This window comes from Tamandua tetradactyla, chromosome 13, assembly GCF_023851605.1.
Source record: "Tamandua tetradactyla isolate mTamTet1 chromosome 13, mTamTet1.pri, whole genome shotgun sequence".
NCBI classification, from domain to species: Eukaryota; Metazoa; Chordata; class Mammalia; order Pilosa; family Myrmecophagidae; genus Tamandua; species Tamandua tetradactyla.
Window position 1 is genome coordinate 48,852,398 of NC_135339.1, and position 23,718 is coordinate 48,876,115.

The window sequence follows — 23,718 nt, forward strand, 5'->3', positions numbered from 1 at the left end:
AAAACTTCTATCACATCTCATCAATGCTAAGAATTACATATTTCTACATTTTAACATCTCTGAAAACAGGATGCCCTTTCTAAGTGATAGGTCCTTTGAAATAATTATTTTTAATAAGGAACATTTTTAGCAAAACACTTATACACATTTTATATGATTGAATATTGTTGGACTTATTTTAGAACAGTTTTAGACAGAAAACTTGTGAAGACAGCACAGCTAGTTCCCATCTATTCTATACCCAGTTTCTGCTACTGTTAATATCGTATATTAGTATGGTACATTTGTTACAATTAGTTATTGTAACAAATACAATATACAATTAGTCAACACAGTTATTAACTAAAGTCCATACACTATTCAGATTTTCTTAGTTTCTTTCCTATTGTCATTTTTCATTCCCATCCAGAGTGTCACATTCCATTTAATGATCATGTCTCCTTAGGCTCCTCTTCCTCGTCCGGCACCGGGCCGGGTGATGTGCACTGGGAACGTGGGCCAGCCCCAGGCCAGACTGGTGGGGTGGGGGTGGGGGGCGGCGGAGGCGACGGCACTATGAGAGGTTGCTGCTTCTACAGAGACTTTCACTTGGTTGGACGCTGACCTATTACCGCGGTCCTTTAACTGTTCTCTGGAGCTTTGAGAAAGATCTTTCTGCCACCTCTTGCAGGTTGTTCAAAGATTGTGTCACAAAGATTGTATCAGAGAACGGAGCCCCAGAACATGAAATTTTTTTTAATGGTAGCAGAGATCAGGGAAGAAATTCCTTCCCAGAGTTTCTCAAATTACATCACATGAGCAATCTATATTACAACAATGCATAATTATTTAACAAATAATGATATATATAACTAAATAGGGTTTACCTGTAGTATGTACAGATGTTTTGCTAGACATTTTGTTTTTCCTTTATTAAAAATAATTAATTGATAATATTTTTAAATTTTAACTTACATGTGAGACTAAAGCAAAAAAATGTTTATTTGGTACAGAATTTGTATTTTGACTAGTGCATTTCCTAATATAACTTATGTAGACACCTTAATTGAACACCATAAGTACATGGAACCTTGCGTAGGACATGAGATTTTGTTGGTTTGTCCAGAGGGATGCCCTGATAAATCCCAGAGTGATTTGAACAGTGAATAAAAAAGTATTTGCAAAGTCCCCTTCGGGGAATGGTGAGAAAAGGAGAAAATTCAACTTCTCCAAACTGAATTCTTTTCTTTTCTTTTCTTTTTTAATTAATTTATTGATTGACTTAAAAAATTAAGAACAAACAAAAACATTAACATATCATTCCATTCTACATATGTAATCAGGAATTCTCAATATGATCACATAGTTGCATATTCATCATTTCTTAGAACATTTGCATGAATTCAGGAAAAGAAATGAAAGAACAGAAAAAGAGATAAAATGATAACAGAGGAAAAAAAAGATTGTACATACTATACCCCTTACCCCTCGCTTTCATTTATCACTAGCATTTCAAATTAAATTTATTTTAACATTTTTTTCCCTCTATTATTTATTTTTATTCGATATGTTCTACTCGTCTGTTGACATGGTAGATAAAAGGAGCATCAGATGCAAGGTTTTCACAATCACACAGACACATTGTGAAAGCTATATCATTATTCAATCACCATCAAGAAACATGGCCACTGGAACACAGCTCTACATTTTCAGGCAGTTCCCTCCAGCCTCTCCATTACATCTTGAATAACAAGGTGACATTTACTTAATGTGTAATAATAACCTCCAGGATAACCTCTTGACTGTTTGGAATCGCTCAGCCATTGCCACTTTGTCTCATTTCACTCTTCCCCCTTTTGGTTGAGAAGGTTTACTCAATCCCTTGATGCTGGTCTCAGCTCATTGTAGGATTTTTCTCAATCCCTTGATGCTGAGTCTCAGCTCATTCCAGGATTTCTGTCCCATGCTGACAGGAAGGTACACACCCCTGGGAGTCATGTCCCATGTAGACAGGGGGAGGGTGGTGAGTTTGCTTGTTTGTGTTGACTGGAGAGAGAGTCCACATCTGAGCAACAAAAGAGGTTCTCTTGGGGGTGACTCTTAGGCCTAAATTTTAAGCAGAATTGACCTATCCTTTGTGGGGTTAAGTTTCATATGAACAAACCCCAAGACTGGGGGCTCAGCCCAGAGTTTTGGTTGTCCACACTGCTTGTGAGAATATCAAGAATTCAACTTGGGAAAGTTGAATTTCTCCCTGTTCTCACCATTTCCTGAAGGGGACTTTGCAAATACTTTTCCACTCACTGATCAAATCACTCTGGGATTCACTGGGGTACCACTATGGACAAATCAAAAAAATCTCATGTCCTACCCAAGATTCCAAGTACTTATGGTGTTCAATCAGGCTATCTACATAAGTTATATTAGGAAATGCACTAGTCAAAATATAAATTTTGTACCAAATAAATATTTTTTGCTTTAGTCTCACACATAAGGTGACATTTTAAAATATTAATTACCATCTATTTTTCAGCATCCTGCAGTAATGACATTTCTTTGTTCTTCCTCATGCACAAACATTTTTAAAATTTGTACATTTAGTCACTATTACTATACACTCTAGGCATTCCTAGATTATACCATCTCAATCTTTATCCTCTATCTTTCTTTCTGATTTCATTTATGACCCCAGCGCTCCTCCCTCTATCATTCTCACATTCAGCTTCATTCAGTGTTTTAACATAATTGTATTACAGTTAGGTAGTATTGTGCTGTCCATTTTTGAGTTTTTACATTCAGTCCTGTTACACAATCTGTATCCCTTCAGCTTCAATTACCCAATATCTTACCCTATTTCTATTTCCTGATGGTCTCTGTAACCAACGAAATATTACAAATTTATTCACTAATGTCAGTCATCTCAGTGAGACCATACAGTATTTGTCCTTTCGTTTCTGGCTAATCTCACTCAGCATAATGTTCTCAAGGTCCATCCATGTTGTTACATACTTCATAACTTTATTCTGTATAAAGCTCATAATATTCCATCGTATGTATATACCACAGTTTGTTTAGCCATTCATCTGTTGATGGACATTTTGGCTGTTTCCATCTCCTTGCAATTGTAAATAATGCTGCTATAAACACTGGTGTGCAAATGTCTGTTTGTATCTTTGCCCTTATGTGCTTTGAGTAGATACCTAGCAATGGTATTGCTGGGTCGTATGGCAATTCTATATTCAGCTTTTTGAGGAACCGACAAACTGCCTTCCACAGTGGTTGCACCATTTGACATTCCCAACAACAGTGAATAAGTGTGCCTCTTTCTCCACATCCTCTCCAGCACTTGTCATTTTCTGTTTTGTTGATAATGGCCATTCTGGTGGGTGTGAGATGATATCTCATTGTGATTTTGATTTGAATTTCTCTAATGGCTAGGGAATTTGAGCATCTCTTCATGTGCCTTTTGGCCATTTGTATTTTCTCTTCTGAGAAGTGTCTGTTCAAGTTTTTTTCCCATTTTGTAATTGGATTGGCTGTCTTTTTGTTGTTGAGTTGAGCAATCTCTTTATAAATTCTGGATACTAGACCTTTATCTGATACGTTGTTTCCAAATATTGTCTCCCATTGTGTAGGCTGTCTTTTTACTTTCTTGATGAAGTTCTTTGATGTGCAAAAGTGTTTAATTTTGAGGAGTTCCCATTTCTTTCTTTCTTTCTTCAGTGCTTTTGCTTTGGGTGTAAGGTCTATAAAAACCACCTCCAAGTATAAGATTTATAAGATATTTCCCTATGTTTTCCTCTAACTGGTTTGTGGTCTTAGACCTAATGTTTAGATCTTTGATCCATTTTGAGTTAACTTTTGTATAGGGTGTGAGATATGGGTCCTCTTTCATTCTTTTGCATATGGATATCCAATTCTCTAGGCACTATTTATTGAAGAGACTGTTCTGTCCCAGGTGAGTTGGCTTGACTGCCTTATCAAAGATCAATTGTCCGTAGATGAGAGGGTCTATATCTGAACACTATTCAATTCCATTGGTTAGTATATCTATCTTTATGCCAGTACCATGCTGTTTTGACCACTGTAGCTTCAGAATACACCTTAAAGTCAGGCAGCATGAGACCTCTGGCTTCATTTTTTTTCCTCGGGATACTTTTAGCAATTCAGGGCACCCTGCCGTTCCAGATAAATTTGCGTATTGGTTTTTCTATTTCTGAAAAATAAGTTGTTGGGATTTTGATTGGTATTGCGTAGACTCTGTAAATCAGTTTAGGTAGAATTGACATCTTAACTATATTTAGTCTTCCAATTGATGAACATGGTATGCTCTTCCATCTATTTAGGTCTTCTGTGATTTCTTTCAACTATTTATTGTAGTTTTCTCTGTATAGGTCTTTTGTCTCTTTAGTTAAATTTATTCCTATACATTTTATTCTTTTGGTTGCAATTATAAATGGAATTCGTTTCTTGATTTCCCCCTCAGATTGTTCATTACTAGTGTATAGAAACACTACAGATTTTTGAGTGTTGATCTTGTAACCTGCCACTTTGCTGTACTCGTTTATTAGCTCTAGGAGTTTTGCTGTGGATATTTCAGGGTTTTCGATGTATAATATCATATTATCTGCAAACAGTGATAGTTTGACTTCTTCTTTCCAATTTTGATGCTTGTATTTGTTTTTCTTGTCTAATTGCTCTGGCTAGAACTTCCAACACGATGTTGAATAACAATGGTGATAGTGGACATCCTTGTCTTGTTCCTGATCTTAGGGGGAAAGTTTTCCATTTTTCCCCATTGAGGATGATATTAGCTGTGGGTTTTTCATATATTCCCTCTATCATTGTAAGGAAGTTCCCTTGTATTCTTATTCTTTGAAGTGTTTTCAACAGGAAAGGATGTTGAATTTTGTCCAATGCCTTCTCTGCATCAATCGAGATGATCATGTGGTTTTTCTGCTTTGATTTATTGATAGGGTGTATTACATTAACTGATTTTCTTATGTCAAACCATCCTTGTATACCTGGGATGAATCCTACTTGGTCATGATGTATAATTCTTTTAATGTGTTGCTGGATTCGATTTGCTAGAATTTTGTTGAGGATTTTTGCATCTATATTCATTAGAGAGATTGGTCTGTAGTTTTCTTTTTTTGTAATATCTTTGCCTGGTTTTGGTATGAGGGTGATGTTGGCTTAATAGAAGGAATTAGGTAGCTTTCCCTACTCTTCAATTTTTTTGAAGAGTTTGAGCAGGATTGGTACTAATTCTTTCTGGAATGTTTGGTAGAATTCACATGTGAAGCCATCTGGTCCTGGACTTTTCTTTTTAGGAAGCTTCTTAATGACTGATTCAATTTCTTTACTTGTGATTGGTTTGTTGAGGTCGTCTATTTCATCTCAAGTCAAAGTTGGTTTTCATGCCTTTCTAGGAAGTTGTCCTTTTCATCTACATTGTTGTATTTATTAGCATAAAGTTGTTCATAGTATCCTGTTATTACCTCCTTTATTTCTGTGGGGTCAGTGGTTATGTCTCCTCTTCCATTTCTGATCTTATTTATTCTAGGGATTGAGAAAACCCCTAGAATGAGCTGACTCAGCATCAAGGGATTGAGAAAACCTTCTTGACCAAAAGAGGGAAGAGTGAAATGAGACAAAGTGTCAATGGCTCAGAGATTCCAAACAGAGTCGAGAGGTTATCCTGGGGGTTATTCTTATGCATTAAGTAGATATCACCTTGTTGTTCAAGATGTAGTGGAGAGGCTGGAGGGAACTGCCTGAAAATGTAGAGCTGTGTTCCAGTAGCCATGTTTGTTGAAGATGACTCTATAATGATACAGCTTTCATAATGTGACTGTGTGATTGTGAAAACCTTGTGTCTGATGCTCCTTTTATCTACCTTATCAACAGACTAGGAAAACATAAGGAATAAAGATGAATAATAGGGAGAACAAATGTTAAAATAAATTTAGTTTGAAATGCTAGTGATCAGTGAAAGCGAGGGGTAAGGGGTATGGTAGGTATATATACATATTTTTTCTGTTTTTGTTTTATTTCTTTTTCTATTGTCTTTTTATTTCTTTTTCTGAATGGATGCAAATGTTCTAAGAAATGATGAATATGCAACTAAGTGATGATATTATGAATTACTGATTATCTATGTTAATTTTTATTTCATTTGTTAATTTTTTTAATAAATAAATTTTTTAAACAAAGAGGTGTTTCAGTGACTAGGGTCATTGCATCCACCAATAGGTGAAAATTACTTTCTGAGTCTATATTCTGCCGAGAAGTTCCCAGTCCTTCTGATTCTGAGGCACAGCCTTCTGGGACTGGCTTGGCAGGAGGAGGAATTTTAGTCCCATTGACATTTTCTTATTATCACTGTCCAAGAACTCACCCAACGAGGTTCTCCGGGCAGCATCTGTCATATTTGTAGCCCTAATTAATCTTCCTTCAGTTGAGACATTTCTGATTGCAACATCTTCTGAGCTGTTTAGAAAACAGCATGCTCCACTAACAGCTGCTCCTGTAAGGAGCTGGAAACAATCCGAAGCTCCCAGGACTGGAAGACAGACCCCAGAGCCTTCAGCTATCAGGTAATGCCTGTTGGTCCATTTGCACAGCTGTGGTATGTCAGTGAGATGTGGGAAGTTTGGGAGGTACACATCTTAAATATTAGTGAAGAATGTTTTACTTTGGCTTTATCGAGTTAAACAGGAGAGAACAAGAATGAACACACCCGCTGCTGACAGAAGAATTTAATTGTGGAATTTTATGCTATGATGAGTGTCTTTCATTCAGAAAGCAGACATAGCTCTGTTTGAAGCTCAATGAGGGAAACTATCACAAGTCTGCACCTGGGAAAGGCCAGTGATAGATACTCTTATAGATTTAAGAGAATTTCCCTTAGGTTTGTGCATTTAGGGGATTGGGAAATAATGTTGGGATAATATTTAACAATTTTTTTCTTATTATAAAGTGTTTAGCTGGGGCAGTGCCCTGGTAGCTCAGTGGCAGGATCCTCGCCTGCTATGTAGAAAACCCGGGTTCGATTCCGAGAGCCTGTCCATGCCAAAAAAAAAAAAAAAAAAGTGTTTAGCACTTTCAAAAAGCCGTTCATTTTCTCATTGTGTCGGCCTCAAGTATGATTATTTCTTATAAACCAGATCATCAGGAGAGGTACCTGGGGCCAGGCCATTGACCGGAGTCACCATACTATGTGTTTATGGAAATGAGGAAATGCTTCTCATTGTTTCTAAAGGACACACCATTCTCCTTTTCTGCTGCTTTGAAATAAAAAGCCTTACTGCATGAGGAGTGGTTCACATTAACATGGATGGGATCGAAGCCTTCGTTGTCCTCTGCCCCTTGTAAATGCAGACTTGTATTGGAGGCTTGAGAGACAAAGATGAGCAGAACTGATGGATAAACCCCCCTAGGCATGGAGAGACTAAATGATTGTCCTTTGATTTTTATTTGTAAAACCCAAACCATTGTTTGCTTTTACAAAATACTTAATCTTTACTTCTGTTTTCAGAAATAAGAGAACAATTTTTACCAGACTTTCTCCGTGTCTGAAAAAAAATCAATATCAAAATAATCGCATTAGTTTGCGTAGCACTTCAGACTGGAAATAGGATAGTGCAGAATTAAATTTGGGGAGAAGAAAGCAGTGTTAAAAGAATCCTAATACAGTTTGCTTAAACATTCCTTTACCTCCTAACCCATCTCTCCTTTATTTTTTAAGAAGTTGAGGAGGAAATTATTTCCTCCATGGCTCCTCCTTTGTTATTTATTTTATTATTAATTTTTTTATTTGAAGCAATAGTCTTTTGGGGCCTATTTTGCTCAAGCAGAACTAGTGCTTTGTTCTTGGCACTGTAGAAGAGGCTAGAAAATATAGTGCCCTCTCGATGTTTGCTATTCATTTTTCTTTTTTTCCCCTGGGCATTTATTTGCCATTCATCCTAAAATTCTTTTCAGCTGCCTTTAGGTTTGGAGCTCAGAGATATTGACTTATCACCCCTATCTGAAGATCCTATCAAAGCTGCCTAGTTAGTCCTTTGATTCAGAGGTGTATGAACTCACAAATATGAAATTTGCAGTCCTGGATTATCCTATTGTGTAAATATTTCCTTCATTCACTTATGGGAATGTTTCCTCACTCTTCCTGATTCATTAAGTCTTTCCTCTACAGGAGGGGAAATTCCAGAAAGCAGAGAAACAATTTTAGATCTACAGTATGATTAACTTTGCTGCTAATAGGTGTGTAAAGACGTGAGTCATTGTTCTTTGGTAGAGATTGAGAATATCAGAGTTTTGAGAAGGGCATTGAGGTAGGGGCAAGATAGAACCTAAATTTTTGTGGACACCCCAATTGGCTTCATTTGGATTGAAAATATCAGACTAAAAGGGGTAAATGTGGCAGATAGTAAAACAGTCTCATTGACAACAACAGTCTTCTAGCAAACCCAATCATTTGTATTCCTGACAAAAATCCTGTAATAAACAAAAATGCAGGAACTGCTGAAATAATACAAGGTAGATATACTAGAATTTGTAGGCTTTGCCCATGAGAAGGCTTCTAGGACATTAAAGAGAGGTACTGAGTTTAAATTTACACATAATTATTTATAAATGTCATTATTATCTTATTGATACCAGACAAAGGCAGTGGAATTTTTTGCCTGTGCACGCAAATGACCAATTCCTGAGACACCAGGGTTTCAACAAAAGAAAGAGTTTCTTACTAGGCACATAGCAGGAAAGCAGATGGCCTAGCAGCCCAAAAATCTGTCTCCCTGAGTTTAGGGGATTCAAGGATTTTATGGTTTCTAACAAGGGGGGAAAGGAGGTCATTACAATTTCAAATAGCAAGTTCTAAGCAGAAAAGGAGACAGAGTTTCAAAAGCGCAAGCCTAAAGAAAGTGAGGCAGAGTTATCATTTCAATAGGAAAAATGTATGGTGGTTCGGTTCTCAGATGATGCACTGCCCCCCAACCCCCCAAAAAAAAGTAAGCTGAAAGAAAGGGAGGCAGAGTTATTTCAATAACAGAGTCTGGCCGATACAATTTACAAATGTGAAGGGCTGGAGCTGGTTAATGGAAAATTCAAATTCTTGATTAGCATTAGGGCCTTTGACCTACAAGTCACTTTAAGAAAATGATCAGATAATAGCTCTTATAATCACAAGGCACAAGATAAGGGCTTTTCCAACCATTACTAGATATCAGGGCTGCTGGATTATAGTTCCGGGATTTCAAATATTTCCTTCTGTCTACTACTATACCAGAAAGTGAAAAAGAATATTTATATAATGATTTATTAATTATCATTCCTTAAATCCTAACTTCTCAGTTACATTGTTACATGAGTACTTCAAGATATTAATGTCATTGAGGAAAATATGTAACCAATAAAGAAATTAATAGAAGAGGTAAAATTTTTATTCCCAGTACCCATTTTGGAATAATCTTTCCAGTCTTTTTGAACATCCTACTTTTGTTTGTCTGTTTGTTAGTTTGAGATATTTTTTTAAACAAAATTGTAATAATATATATACATCACAGTTGCTGTAAAACTGTTTCTGCTTTGATATCCTCAAACAAATTTTGAGAAACCGCATAAGCCTTCAAATTTTAGGATGGCATATGAAGTTTTTAATCACAATTTTAAAGAGTTGCAAAGGATGCAGTTTATATCTTTATTAAAATTTAAAAATCTGATTATTGACAATGCCATTCAGAAAATTAAAAGGCAATGCACAAAACAAACAAGAAGAAAATATTTGCAACATATCAGAAAAAAGGTTTATAGCTACGATATAATAAGAACTCCAGAAATAAATAATAAAGAGAAACAATTAAATTAAAATGAGTGGAATACAGACACTTAAGAGAGAGTATATGAAAGGCCAATAAACATATAAAAGTAGCTTAATATTATTAGTCATCAGGAAAATGCATAAAGGCCAATAAACATATAAAAGTAGCTTAATATTATTAGCCATCAGGAAAATGCGTATCAAAACCCTTATGAGATGCCACTGCATACCCACTAGATTGACTAGCATTAAAAAGATCACCATCATCACACGTTGGAGAGGGAAAGGAGTAACTGGATCCGTCATACATTGCCAATGGGAGTTTATAATGTTATAACCACGTGAAAAACCCTTTGGCAATTTCTTATAACCCTATGAGACAGCAATTCTAATTTTAGAGAGTTGCTCAAAATAATATTAAATACCTGACTACATAAAGACTTGTGCAAGATTGTTCATTGAGGCTTTGTTCATAATAGCAAATTATTGGAAATAACCAAAGGTCCACTAACAGTAAAATACTACCATCATTTTCCTGATGGCTAGTAATATTAAGCTACTTTTATATGTTTATTGGCCTTTCATATACTCTCTGTTAAATGTTTGTATTCTACTCATTTTAATTTAATTGTAGAATTCATACATTGCAACACTACCCATCAACACATGCATCAGCAGGGATGAATCTCACAAACATTATTCTGAGCAAAAGAAGCCAGGCACAAAAGAATGTGTACACTATAGTTCTGATTCTGTGAAGATCAAGAATGGGGAAAAAAAATCTTTGGGGATAGAAATGACACTATCCCCCAAGTTTGCTTGGGGTGGGGTTGACAGGAAAGGTACAAGAGGAAACTTTCTAGGGTGCTGGCAGTGCTCTATATTATGACTGGGGTGATTGTCAAGATTCATCTATAAATAGCTAAACTCAGCAGCAACAAGAAATTTGGTAACAAAGGAAGTGAGTTTTATTTCCCTACTTACCATTCCACATTTTATTCAGCAAATTCATACTGTGGACCAACCAAGTGCCACACATTAATGGCCTCAATTCCCATAAATGGTAAGTAAATAATGACACTTATTTACTTAAGTAAATAAGGTGTTCATTATAAGTACAGTATCACCCCCTCAGATATTCTTTGCAGCAGCCTTATCACTGACCATTCCAGACAGGTTCTCCACGCAGTGTCATCCATGCCAAACCTTGCTTTCCATTTCTCATTAACACCCTACTCCTGTAGGTGTCTAATGGCAACCTTTTGCTGGTATCAAAAACAGATTTGTGTTTGCTGTTTCTATGTACTCGTCTGCTTATTTTCTTCAGAAAGAATAGTCCTATTTAGAAGTCCTTTGAAACCAAAATGCTTCTATGAGTCCTCCTACTATAGGGAGGGAGAAAGAGAAAGAAAGCCTTTGAGACTGTGCTCTGCAATATTGCAATGGTTGGTAATTCCTTTTTCTTATGAGTAAAATCCATCTCATCTTTCAGGTTTGAGGAAGTTGGAAAGATGACCAAACTCTTTCGAATAAGATTTTCTGCTTATATCTTTTTTTTCCCACTTGCACAAATTTTAACAAATCCACGTGTAGAAATTTCATTGTACAAATGCACACACACACAATATGATTGAACAAGGCTAACTGTGTGAGTATTACAATGAGAAATATTTCATAATATATCCAAGTAGTTTTTAAATATTGTGGATATACCCACATAAAGATTTTTAAGATAGCAAAAACATATTCTATATAGCTATACACAGAATGTTAAAATATTTATGGATACATTTCCTGTACTTGAGCTCTCCTCTAGCAGTAATTTCTATGGAACCAACACATGGAGAAAATTTTAATTGACGTGGACAGGATTGCCTTTTACTAAACCCAATTCATAAAAAGTAGCAGTAGCAGTCACTTTTTGATAAACCCAAAGTCCAGAATCCAGAAATTCACATTTTTACTCAAAAAAGCAAGCAGCATTGAGGATGTTTAGGACACAGCACATTAATCATCTGGATGCAAGCCAATTTAGCTACGGACTCTCAGTCATTTGTTGTTTACTAAAACATTGCCCTTCCAAAAATAGAGATGGTGGTGTGTTCAAAGCAGATCGCTTCTCCTTCCCAATTAAAATTAATCTTTTCATTAACTTCTTGTTCCTCTTCACACATTCTGGGCACAACATATTGTCTTCTACGTCCGCTGATGCAAAAGTGCAGGCTGGTAACAGAAAGAGAGAGATCATCCTCTTGGGAGTGTCAGGTACCCAGGCCTGACCTGCATGGAACTGTAGGCGAACCCAACCCTTTGTGTCTGCAGGGAGAACTCTGCCATGGACCACACATCATCTGACACCTGAGGCTTGCAGCAAAAAGGTCTCAACAGAAGTAGGTATGGGACATGAATTCACAGTCTTAGGCTGAACTGCTCTTGCAGCAATTCTTGTCCATGATGCTAACATTGCCTCCTGAGCAGACGTTATTACTTCAATTTTTTTAGTCATTTCTTCTTTCTCCTTTTTCTGACCCTTTCCTGTCTTGGTCATTGTCTTGCAATTCTTCGAATGTGACTCCAACTTGGCCTTCCACGGTGTGTCAGGAATATCCTGTTTTTGCTCAGGGTAAGCATGTTGCTGGAGTCTCAGATAAACCTCTATTTTCGGGCCATCAGTACTCAAATTAAAATGCTGGCACCACTTCCGCAAAGTGTCCCGGTGTACCTTATTAATTGGAGGCAAAATGGTTGGCAAGGGAAGCGCTGGTACTTTAGGTTTTGAGCAAGCTTTGGATTGAGGAAGAGGAACTTTATCCCTTTTCCTAGACTTCTTTGGTTTAACTTCTGCAGTAGAAGTACTTGGTTCCATTTGATGGTCTTCTTGAAGTTCCTCTTTTATTGGAACTAAAGTGATTATCACATGTTCCTCATCTACTTCCTCCTCAGAGACATTCTTTGCTCTCAAACCCAAGGGTGAAGAAACTCCATCCTGGCCCTATTGTAACAAAGCCCTACTTATATCTTTTTATAGGAGTTTTAAAACACTGGAAATTCTATGAGTTGTAGTCATTCTGATAATCATTAAAAAAATGAAATGATGCATGGGATTGCTCCACTACCACACAGGAGAGGCTGTATGACTAGTTCATATGAATCTGTAGAATCTTGGGTCAAACCATCAAGAACAAATCTCTGTGCCACCACTTACTAGCTATGTGAACTTAGCCATTACTTCTCTGTGCCTCAGTTGCACCTTCTATAAGAAAAACAAACTAACGAAGACATTAATAGTACTACCTACCAATAAGCTTCTTTTGTGAAGTAAGTTAATTCGTATAAATCTCTTTAAAAAGTGTCTGACCCATTGAAGGCACACAACAAATATTTGCAATTATTATTATTATCATGATAGATACTAAAAATGGTAGCTGATATTTTCATTGCTTTTTAAAATTTTAACATTGCCACTATTACAATGTTTTTATTGCTTGTGACTTGAAGAAGAGAGAGATGAGTTTTGAAAGCAAGAGAATACGTTTCTGAATGAAACATAATGGTCATATGAACAATATGAACAATCAATTTTCTGTCATAGCCGGGTTGCTGATTTTTTTTTTTTTTTTTTTTTTTTTTGCACGGGCAGGCACCAGGAATCAAACCTGGGTCTCCGGCATGGCAGGCAAGAACTCTGCCTGCTGAGCCACTGTGGCCCACCCAGTTGTCTGCCCAGTTGCTGACCTTTTAGTATGACTGCATGACTTGCCAGAATCATATCCAAAGGGAAGACTAATGGAATTTCTGTGCAAAAGTTATATCTGAAAAAGAATCCATTTGAATAGCATACATCCCAGTGGTAGCAGGCAGAGATGAATGAGTTTGGTTCTGTGACTTGTCAGTTAAGTGAGATTCAAACTATAATCAAATATCAACTATATACCAAATTCTAAGGAAAGTTCTCTTTGTGGAAACCAGGCCCAGAGAAACTTGCTTTTAAAATGAACATTGAGAGATGAAATAAAAAGCAAAATGTCAAAGTATTTTGTTTTCAACAATCAAATTAAATTTCAGCACAGAAGTAAAACAAAATGGTAATTCCAACTGAGGATCTAGAGGAGCGTATTAGGTTATTTCTTAGACATTGTAAATCATATATAATTTAAGAAGAGTGACGATAGAAAAAATATGTCCTTTTCATCCCTGAGAAGTGTATGAAGAAATGATATTACAAGGAACTTTCTATCTCATTAAAGAGACAACATAAATGAAACAATTGAAAACTGATTTGAAATTTATTGATGTCACATGCAGTCATTAAAAGAAAAGTTCAGAGCAAAGAACAATGAGCAGTCAGAGAATAGCTCAGAAGACTGAACCAAGCAAGAAAGATAGAATTCAGGGAGATAGAGACGAGGATAACAGGTATGGGAAACAACGACAAATTCAGAAAAATAGGAATTAAATCTGTTTAGAGACCTGTGTTTCTCAAAGTGTGACTTTGGAACCACTTATATCAAGAATCAACTGGGAGTTCTAAAATAGCTTCAGCATTTCAGATAAGCATCACATTAACTGTAGAAAGCAAGTTAAACTACAGAAGTGTCAAATAGTTTATTGGGTTCTTAATTTTAATGGACCTTTACTTAGAATACAAGTTCAAATCTTTTAGAATTGACCAAGAGATCAAATGATATCCCACATTTAGTTTGTACTGTTTCTCTGTCCCAAGTTCTTATGCCACTTCTTGAGGGCAGGGGGCACAGGGTAGTTTTATTATTTTTTTGAAAAAAGGCTTGAAAACATCTGTCAGGTTTATATTCATTAGTTATAATAAATTTATTTTTAAAGTAAAAAAAAAAAAATCAACTGGTACTACCAGTTTTTAACTTTGTTAATTTACTCTACTGTTCTATGTTTTTTATATTATTGACTTTTTTTCTCTTTTCTTTATTCTCTCCTCCTACTTGCTTTGGCTTTAATTTGTTTTTTTTCCCCCTACCTTATTGACATGGAAGCTTGAGCCATTGATTATAAACCTGTAGCTTTCCTAATTCAGGCAATTAAATCTCTAAATTTCTTTATGAACACTACTTCGGCTGTATCCCAAATTTTGATCTATTGTGATTTTATTATCATTCCATTACAAGTATTTTTTTATTTCCCTTTTGAATCCTTCAGTAATGTATGGATTCTTTAGAAATGTTCTGTAAACATCAATTAGATCAACTTGTTTGATAACATTGTTAAGATTTTCTATATTCTTACTAATTTCCTGTCAGCTTTTTCCATCAATTACAGAAAGAAAGATGACAAAATTTCTATCTATGAAAATGAATTCCCTTGCTCTATTATTACATGCCCACATGTTTAGGATTGTTTTTCCTCCCTGATGCCTTGACTTTGTCTTCCTCATAAATTAACATTATAAAATATCCATCTTTATCTCCTTTAAAACTCTGTCTTGAAACTTACTTTCTGACACTGACATATCATGCCAGCTTTCTCATTATGCATGCTGTGCGCCTTTTGTTTCTTTTACTTTCAACCTATTTTCCTTTCTATTTAAAATGTCTCTTGTTGAAAGCATACAACAGGGCCTTGCTTTTTTTAATCCAGTCTGACAACATCTACCATTTAATTGGACTGTTTTGTACATTAGCAGTTAAGTAATTTTTATACATTTGTGTTTAATTTATATATCTATAATTTTTATACACTTGCCATCTTTCTATTTTCTAACCCTCCCTTGTTTCTTTATTACACCTTTCCTGTTTTCTTCTAGAAAAATCACATATTTTTAGCATTCTGTTTGATTCCTCTATTAGCTTTTTAAAATATGCTATCTCAAGGATTCTAATATTGCACCCTGTTGTTAGTTCAATGCTTGAAAACAATTGACTTGTTTATTTTATCAGTGGGAGAACCTGTCTTGTATGAGTTCCTCCATCATGGCTGGAAGTAGAAGCCTTTCATTGTGGTTTCCTGAGTAGAAATTAGACAGAAATGTTTTATAAAAGGTAATGTGGGGGGTGGCTCAGTGGCAGAGTTCTTGCCGGCTGTGCTGGAGATCTGGGTTTGAGTCCCAGAGCCTGCCCATGCCAAAATAATAATAATAATAATAATAATCTAGGTGGTATAAGGGTGGTTTAGGGGTAGAATTCTCTCCTGCCATGAGGGAGACCCGGGTTCGATTCCCGGCCCATGCACTTCCTAAAAAACAAACAAACGAAAACCAACCAAACAAAAAATTCAACAAATGGTACTATAATAACAGGTAATACTCACATGGAAAAATAATGAAATGTAACCCCACCATACAGCATACACAAAAAAGGTAATCTGGCAGCACTATATATAATGATTTGAGGCCATGATAGCTAAAAAGAGCAAACCAGGGCTCCAGTGAAATTATATTATTAGGGCTAAGATGGAATGGAGAGGAAACAGCAGTAATTTAAAAATTTTATAAAAGTATGAAAGAATAGATAATTTGAGCAAACTTTTGAAAAAAATTTCCAAATTTGAAAGAAGAATTTCATTATGTAGTAATAGATTAGTGATAAGTTTTGAGGAAATAAGACAATATGAGAAAAATTCTTTTTTCTGCTTTCAAAATTAGAAAAAAAAATGGGTCTTGAATTGAGAAGACAAAAGAGAAATTGAGAAAGGAAAAGAGCTTATTTCATTTGGGAGCATGTTGGATTAAAGTTTCAAGAAGAAACCAAAGTGGTTATATCCTGAAATCTCAAGGAAATGTGGGCTTAGAGTTTAGATGAGTGGTCATGAGAGAACGTATGGATTTGGATTTATTTTTCACTGGGAACATATGAAAGCTTGTGTTTAGGGGGAGATACCTGAGAAAATGAGTATGGGGAGAAAAGAAGAGGGAGTGTTACCGGACAAAGGCCGTGGATTCTTTCACCCGATGCACTCAAATGACCAATTCCTGAGACACCAGGGTTTCAAAGAGAAAAGGTTTATTACTAGGCACATAGTAGGAGAGCAGAGAGACTATTGGCCCAAAATCTGTCTCCCCGAGTTTAGCAGGTTCAAGATTTTTATGGATTTTAACAAAGGAGGATGAGGTCATTACAGTTTCAAATAGCAAGTTCTAAGCAGAAAAGGAGACAGTGTTATTTCAAAAGGAAGACATAAGTGGGAAAGAAGGGAGGCAGAGCTATCATTTCAATACTAAAGGTATAAGCTGAAAGGAAGGGAGACAGTTATCTTTCCAATAGCAGAGTCTAGCTGATACAGTTTATAAATGTAAGGGACTAGAACTAATCAGTGACTGACTTCAAATTCTTCATTAGCCTTAGGGCCTTTGCCCTACAAGTTACATTAAGAAAAAGACCGGATAAATGGAGTAACAGATCTTACAGTCACAAAGGCACAAGATAAGGGCTTTTACAATCATTTCAAATATCAGGGCAGCTGAATTATAGTTTAAGGATTTCAGTTAGTCCCCTCTGTCAATTTCAATATACCAGAAAGCAAAAAGGAATATTTATGTAATGATTCAGTAATCAAAATCATCCCTTAAATCCTAATTTATCGGTTACAGAGCAGTGGACGGAACATATGATGCAATTGGATCAAGAGGAATGGGGACGGAAACCAGTGGATGTGGCAAGAGAAGGTGGGGCTATGAATCAGAACACCAGAACTGAATAAAGGGATAGGAAAATAGAAGACAGCAGGAGAAATCACATGTTTTGATCGTGGTAGTATCTGTTTTGTCATCCAGCTCATTTACATGATAAACATAGAGACAAACTCAAAGCCTTGCTAAATGCCTGGTTGTAAATACCAGATTTCTTGGAATGCCTCTCCACCCTCTTCCAGATCTCTTCATTCAAGGGATGATAAATGAGAGATTGGGTACTGTTCTAGTTTGCTAGCTGTTGGAATGTGATATACCAGAAACGGAATGGCTGTTTAAAAGGGGAATTTATTAAGTTGCAAGTTTACATGTTCTAAGGCCATGAAAATGTCCAAATTAAAGCAAGGCTATAGAAATATAGAAATGTCCAATCTAAGCCACCCAGGGAAAGAAACCTTGGTTCAAGAAGGCCGATGATGTTCAGGGTGTCTCTCTCAACTGGAAAGGCACTTGGTGAACATGGCGACATTTGCTAGCTTTCTCTCCAGGTTTCTTGTTTCACAAAGCTCCCCCAGTGGCATTTTTCTTCTTCACCTCCAAAGGTCTCTGGTTGCATGGGCTCTAAAGCTTTCTCCAGAATGGTTTCCTCTTAAAGGGCTTCAGTAAGCAACCCCACCACAAAACCCATCTAATCAAAAATTATCACCCACAACTGGGTGGGTCACATCTCCATGGGAACAATCCAAAACCTCCCACCCAGCAATATTGAATGAGGATGAAAGCACATGGTTTTTCTGGGGTCCACAACAGATTCAAAACAGCACAGGTGTGATCTCAAATTCTGTTCCAATTAATTTAGTAAAACATTAAAAGGCATTCACATTTCTCTCTTGAGTTTTTCTAGAAGGAAAATGAAGCTGCCTTATGTTCTTGGGCTTATAATTATTAATGATTTAAAGATGCTTTCTTTAACATTAGCTCATGAGAACCTCACAACAACCTTATCAAGTAGGCTGCACAGGGCATTTTTTTTTCCTAGCCCAGGTGCCATCCTAGATAAGGAAAAAAAGACCCAACAAGAGGTCTTCTGTCTGCTGACTCCTAGAATTCTTTCATTAACCTCCAGTAGTACCTCACCTAATTTTACATTTTGATGGATAATAGTATATTAAATTTTCCCTGCTTTGTGTATGTCAAGAGAGATAATGATAGGCGGGCCACGGTGGCTCAGATGCTTGCCTGCCATGCCAGAGAACCCGGGTTCGATTCCCGGTGCCTGCCCATGTAAAAAAAAAAAAAGAGAGAGAGAGAGATAATGATGCATGATTTGATCTGCAGAGCAGAAAGCAAATTCTCATAAAACTTTGTACTAATACCTCACTGAAAAAAATAAATAGAAATGCATGGCTCAAGTCCAGCCCTGTTTGTATCTACTGAGAACATTGTTTACCAACTTGTCAAATAAAAAACAAATCTGGGCTTGGTAAGGAGGGACTTTATTCAAATGGATTATTGCAGAGGGGGAGAGAAGCTATCACAATAGTGGGAAGGGGTTATTGCAATAGGGAGAATGCTCCGACCCTAAGGTCTGCAAGCATCTCTTTTCTACGGGGAAAGAACTGGGAGTAGAGAGGCAGGATGGAAGGTTGACTTCATTGGGTAGTAGATCTGAGAATATTTTATGCTGAAGCAGCTTGCTTTCTGGGAGACACCCTGAGAGTTCAAGGGTTTGGAGGAAGGAGAGAAACTTAACAAATGTTTGGTTAATTAGCAATTTGTTCTGATTGATCAGTGGGGACAAGCAGTTCAGCTAATCATTCATGAGGCAGAGTGGGAATGTGGAGGGTCTGGTCCTGCCTTGTCATGGGGGCTCTCATCTAACTCATATGGGGAAGGGTGGTTCTTTGCAGTAGGCTGTTTTCAGGAATACAAAGGTTGGGGGGGATTTCTTAACCTTTGCTGATTTACAGGATCACAGGGCTCAAATTGTCAAATTGAATATGCAAAAATTACTCAAACATGTCCAGTTAAGATAGTAAGTGGAAAAACTATCCATGAGATAATTCTGCTCTTCCTCCCATATGCTCTCTTCCTCCTTTCTTTCCCCTGTCCTTCTCAGCTCATTTTAACCAAAAAATATGAAACCAAAAACAATACCATCACTGATGACAGGAAGCTCAGATTACATGTCTCTTTTACTAATGCTACAGGTAGCTTCCTTTTAACATTATATATAATTGTTTTCCCTGTTGCCATTTCTTCCTCAGCTGTGTTACATCTGCCAGTTTATTTAATATGTTCACATAGGTTTGCCTGTTATTAGGTTGCCAGTAACCTGCATGTGTGGGCTGGTTTCATATTTCTGGGTCTTATGCCATCAACTTTGTCATTGATAAGTATTTTATACCCAAATCTGTTAAGATAAAATTACCATTCTGTTCTAACCATATACTTGAAATATACTATGCCCAAAGTTTCTAAAGATTCTAATACTTGACTTTGAGAAATTTTCATTCTAGAATAATTTTTTAAGAGGGAACAAGAGTTAGTGGAAAGAATATGGAGAAAAATAGATCTTATTCAATCCTAGATTTGGTATTTGCTAGCTATGTGATATTAAGCAACTTATTTAACATGTTTAAGTCACCATTTTCTTAACAGAATAAGTGAAGAAAATAAAAACAATTACCATTGTAAAGTATGCAGATGCTCAATCCATAGTATAAAAATTACAGATTAACTAGATAAGGTACTTTATATATCCACAAGTGAGAATTATTATAGAAGTAATAAGAAAACAAAAATTCTTCACTGTTCTTAACTGATCCTATTTGAGGGGAAATTCTTGATATAAAATATGTTGTCATATACTCACAATTCATTTCAATAACATGAACCTTCCAGCATGAACAAGGTTAGGGACTCAAGATGTAAGAGAATTGTAAATATAAGCAAAGTGTAAAATATGGTTCTTTCCTTTACAAAGCTTTTGGAGTAGCTGGGGAGCAAAGACATGCATATCTGAAACAATCACTGCATAATAGAAGGTATGGTTATGACAAAAGTTACCATTTATTGAATGACAGGGCATTTATTGAATGCCAAGCATTGTCCAATGTTTTATAGTCATTATATCATCTTCAAACAACCCTAAAAGGTAGGTATTATTATCCCCATGATACAAATAAAGAAACTAAATTTCAGGAATTAAATTGACTGGCAAAAAGTCACATGACTAATAATAATATCAGTAACAGCTAACACTTGTGGAGCAGGACAGAGCCAGAAATTTAACTCACAACTTCACAAAGCCCCCAGGTATTCCTTCTCTCTTTCCTGTACTCAATCACATGACAAGGTAAGCTACCTTTGACTCTCCCATCTATATAGCAGAAAAGAAGTTAGAAATATAGGCGCAGTGTAGCTCTGCTGCCGGTGAAATAGTCAATGGGCAGAAATCACATTCTATTAGTTGAATGGCTGGAGACTGAGTCCAAGCAGGGCTGAGCTTGAGGACCAGGGTGAGGGGCACAGTCTGAGTTCAGGACCTACCGAACAGGCCCAGGAGGAAATAGCACACCAGACACAGGAGGGCCAAGCAATTTGCAAGGGCAGCATCTAGTCATAGAGGGTGACAAGTATAAGATTTGAAACCTGCAGGTGCAAAGTCTTCCCCACTCCACCCTATCCGGCTTCATCTTTTAAAGTTAAAAACTCATTTTCTTTTTCCGTTTGACTCTCTACTCTATGAGACAGGTAGGACAGGTTTTTTTTGGGGGGGGGGGGCTTCATTTTACTATTGAGCAAACTGGACCATCAGAGGCCATATGTGGAAGCTGGCCTTCATGTGTTTCCCTAAATAAACCATACTTAGATATTCATCGAGGAGCTGTTACAGAAACAAAGCATTAAAATCAGAGACCCTTGAAGTAATAAGAAGGGGTACCTATCTCAGACAGGCTTACCCAACAATTACAATTAATGTTGTGGGCATAGATTAGGGTAAAACAGGTAAGGAAACCCATGGCAAGAAGTACTAAAGAGAGGCTCTTTGGTAGGACCTGCCCCTCCTTATAAAATGGAACAGAAACTGCTTTTGCCTGGGCATGTTACCCTTCTCTAGGCAGATCCATTTACACAGACGAATGAAACAAAGGTAGCTGAATGGGTTCTATGTCATGGCTGTAACAGGCAACCTGTCCTGACTCGTGCATTTGCATGCCATTCCTTGAGGCTTGGACTTCAGCAGTTCCTTCAAGCATCACTCCCTGCTGGCCACCCAGTCCATCTCCCCTGCACCCTGACAAGCCCCACTGGCTCTCTGGCTTGCTCATTTCAATAAAGACCTGGGTCTGCTCTAATGGAGGGACCCAGGACCAGCTGCCAGGGATTGTGACTCAGAGATCTCCAACTGGCAATCACTTAGCCAAAACCAGAGCATCCAAATTATAAATTCCTTGAGGAAGAAGACCATTTGTTAAAATTTCCCTGCTATCTTACCATGAAATACAGCCCTAGATTAAGGACATCATAAATTCTCAAAGCTTATTGTCAGAGAGGACCAATGAGATAAGACGAATTGAAACCAGTCAAGAAAGCTATGATACAAAATAATGAGTCAATTCAGCATAGTTATTAAGAGAAATTGATTTACTCATTCACTCCTTCATCCATTTATTTAAGAACATGTAAAGGGATTTCCATGCTAGGTCCCAGAGGGACAGAAATAAGAATGGAACAATTTCTGTTCTAAAGGAATCCAGTTTTTCAAACTGTTCTTTAAACTCTGTTGGGCATATGAATCACTTGCTATGATGATGTAAAATGCAGATTCCTGGGCCCTACTCCCAGAGATTCTCATTCATTTGGGCTGGGGTGGGGTCCTTCATTGTTGTTTTATGGTGAATATGATGCATAAAGTCTGTGGGCTATACAGACAGAAACATTAATCAGGGACATAGCCACCAAAGTGCCCTAGCTGTGTTCCGAATAGACTGAGTGGTTAAGGGCATAATGCTTCCAAGCATTTCCTTTAGAGATAAGCAACCAGAGTTCAGATTCTGGCTCCATTACTACCTGTTTAACCTTGGGGGAAAATGGCCTCTTCCAGACCTACTTTCATTTTAAATAAAATGTGGATATTTTCTACTCCTTGTGATTATTTTGGGAGTAAAATGAAATAATGTGTGTCTGGCTAATTAGTGGTAGAGCAAAGATGCCAACCTGAGTTTGAGAGATAATGCTTTTAGCAATTATCTTATGATGACTCCATCCTTTGTCACTTTATCATATATTTATTTATATAAACACACAATGCTTGCTAAGGCTTGTTGCTTTATTATGTATTTGATTTTAACTGTGCTGATATATGGCAAGGGGAAGTCCTGCAAATCGTTCTTAGCAAGTCTTTGGATATAGGAACAAGGGGTTCATGTTTGTGTTTGTCAATCTTGTTCTCTATTTTTGTCATGCATAGCCAACAAAAATTATTCTCACACATTTTGACTTTTCGATCAAGTTATTTCACACCATCTTTTAAAATGTACTGTTTTTACTACATATCTGTCAGGCTATTCCTAATATACCAGACAGCTATTAATTTTCTATATTTATCTTAAGTTCATTGATGTTATAGCAATTTCTTACTTATTCAAAAAAAAATTCTAGATTAACCATTATCTAGATGCTCTTCAATTAGTAAGATTAGATAATCTTATTTAAATAATCTTTTCTAGATAAGATAATCTTATCTAATCTTATCTAAAGTAAGATTAGATAATCTTGCTAATTGAAAATAATAATAAACTGTGCCCACTTGACCAATATCTCCTATTTCTTGTTTCACCACATTAAATATTTACAGAATACTGCTAAACAAAAATGAGGAAGCTTAAAACTAATTTTGAGCATAATTTTACACTATTAAATAATGGTGTATTAATATGATGTCATTTATATCCATGGCCATATCATGTCTCCCAAAACTAATGAACAAATACTTCAGATTTTTCATGGAGTAATTCTTGAAGCATTAAATAAAATTTGTTAAAGCACAATCTGGAAACATATGCTTCTGTTCTCTGCCAGGGTAGAGTTATAAATAGATTACACCAAATTTGATTTTGTGGAATTTCTCTTTGATGACAAATATTTAATATTTCCTTTCCCAAGCAGACCCCAAATGTGGCAGCTTTTAGCAGCAGCATGCTGGATGCTTCTTCTTGGACCTATATATGGTTATAATGAGAAAGACAGCAACACAAATCCTGAAGCTAATATGAATATTGTAAGTCATTCATTAAGGAAAAAGCATTAA

The 23,718-nt window shown here is 36.5% G+C and overlaps 1 protein-coding gene and 1 pseudogene across 7 annotated transcripts in view; one reads left to right on the plus strand and one right to left on the minus strand.

Moving 5' to 3' along the window:
• Window positions 1-6,348: 6,348 nt before the first annotated feature.
• LIPK (lipase family member K) overlaps window positions 6,349-23,718 on the plus strand; it is a 52,404-nt gene continuing 35,034 nt past the window's right edge. For 3 of the 7 annotated variants that reach the window (XM_077125352.1, XM_077125346.1, XM_077125349.1), the window contains exons 1-3: window positions 6,349-6,578; window positions 17,364-17,438; window positions 23,577-23,688. In XM_077125352.1, the coding sequence (XP_076981467.1) occupies window positions 17,404-17,438; window positions 23,577-23,688 (147 nt within the window). In that variant the 5' untranslated portion in view covers window positions 6,349-6,578; window positions 17,364-17,403. Of the gene's footprint in view, window positions 6,579-11,108; window positions 12,200-17,363; window positions 17,439-23,576; window positions 23,689-23,718 lie in introns of those variants that run through there. The other 4 variants (XM_077125347.1, XM_077125350.1, XM_077125348.1 and 1 more) reach the window with 4 other exon arrangements.
• LOC143653393 (developmental pluripotency-associated protein 2 pseudogene) lies at window positions 11,399-15,313 on the minus strand (annotated as a pseudogene).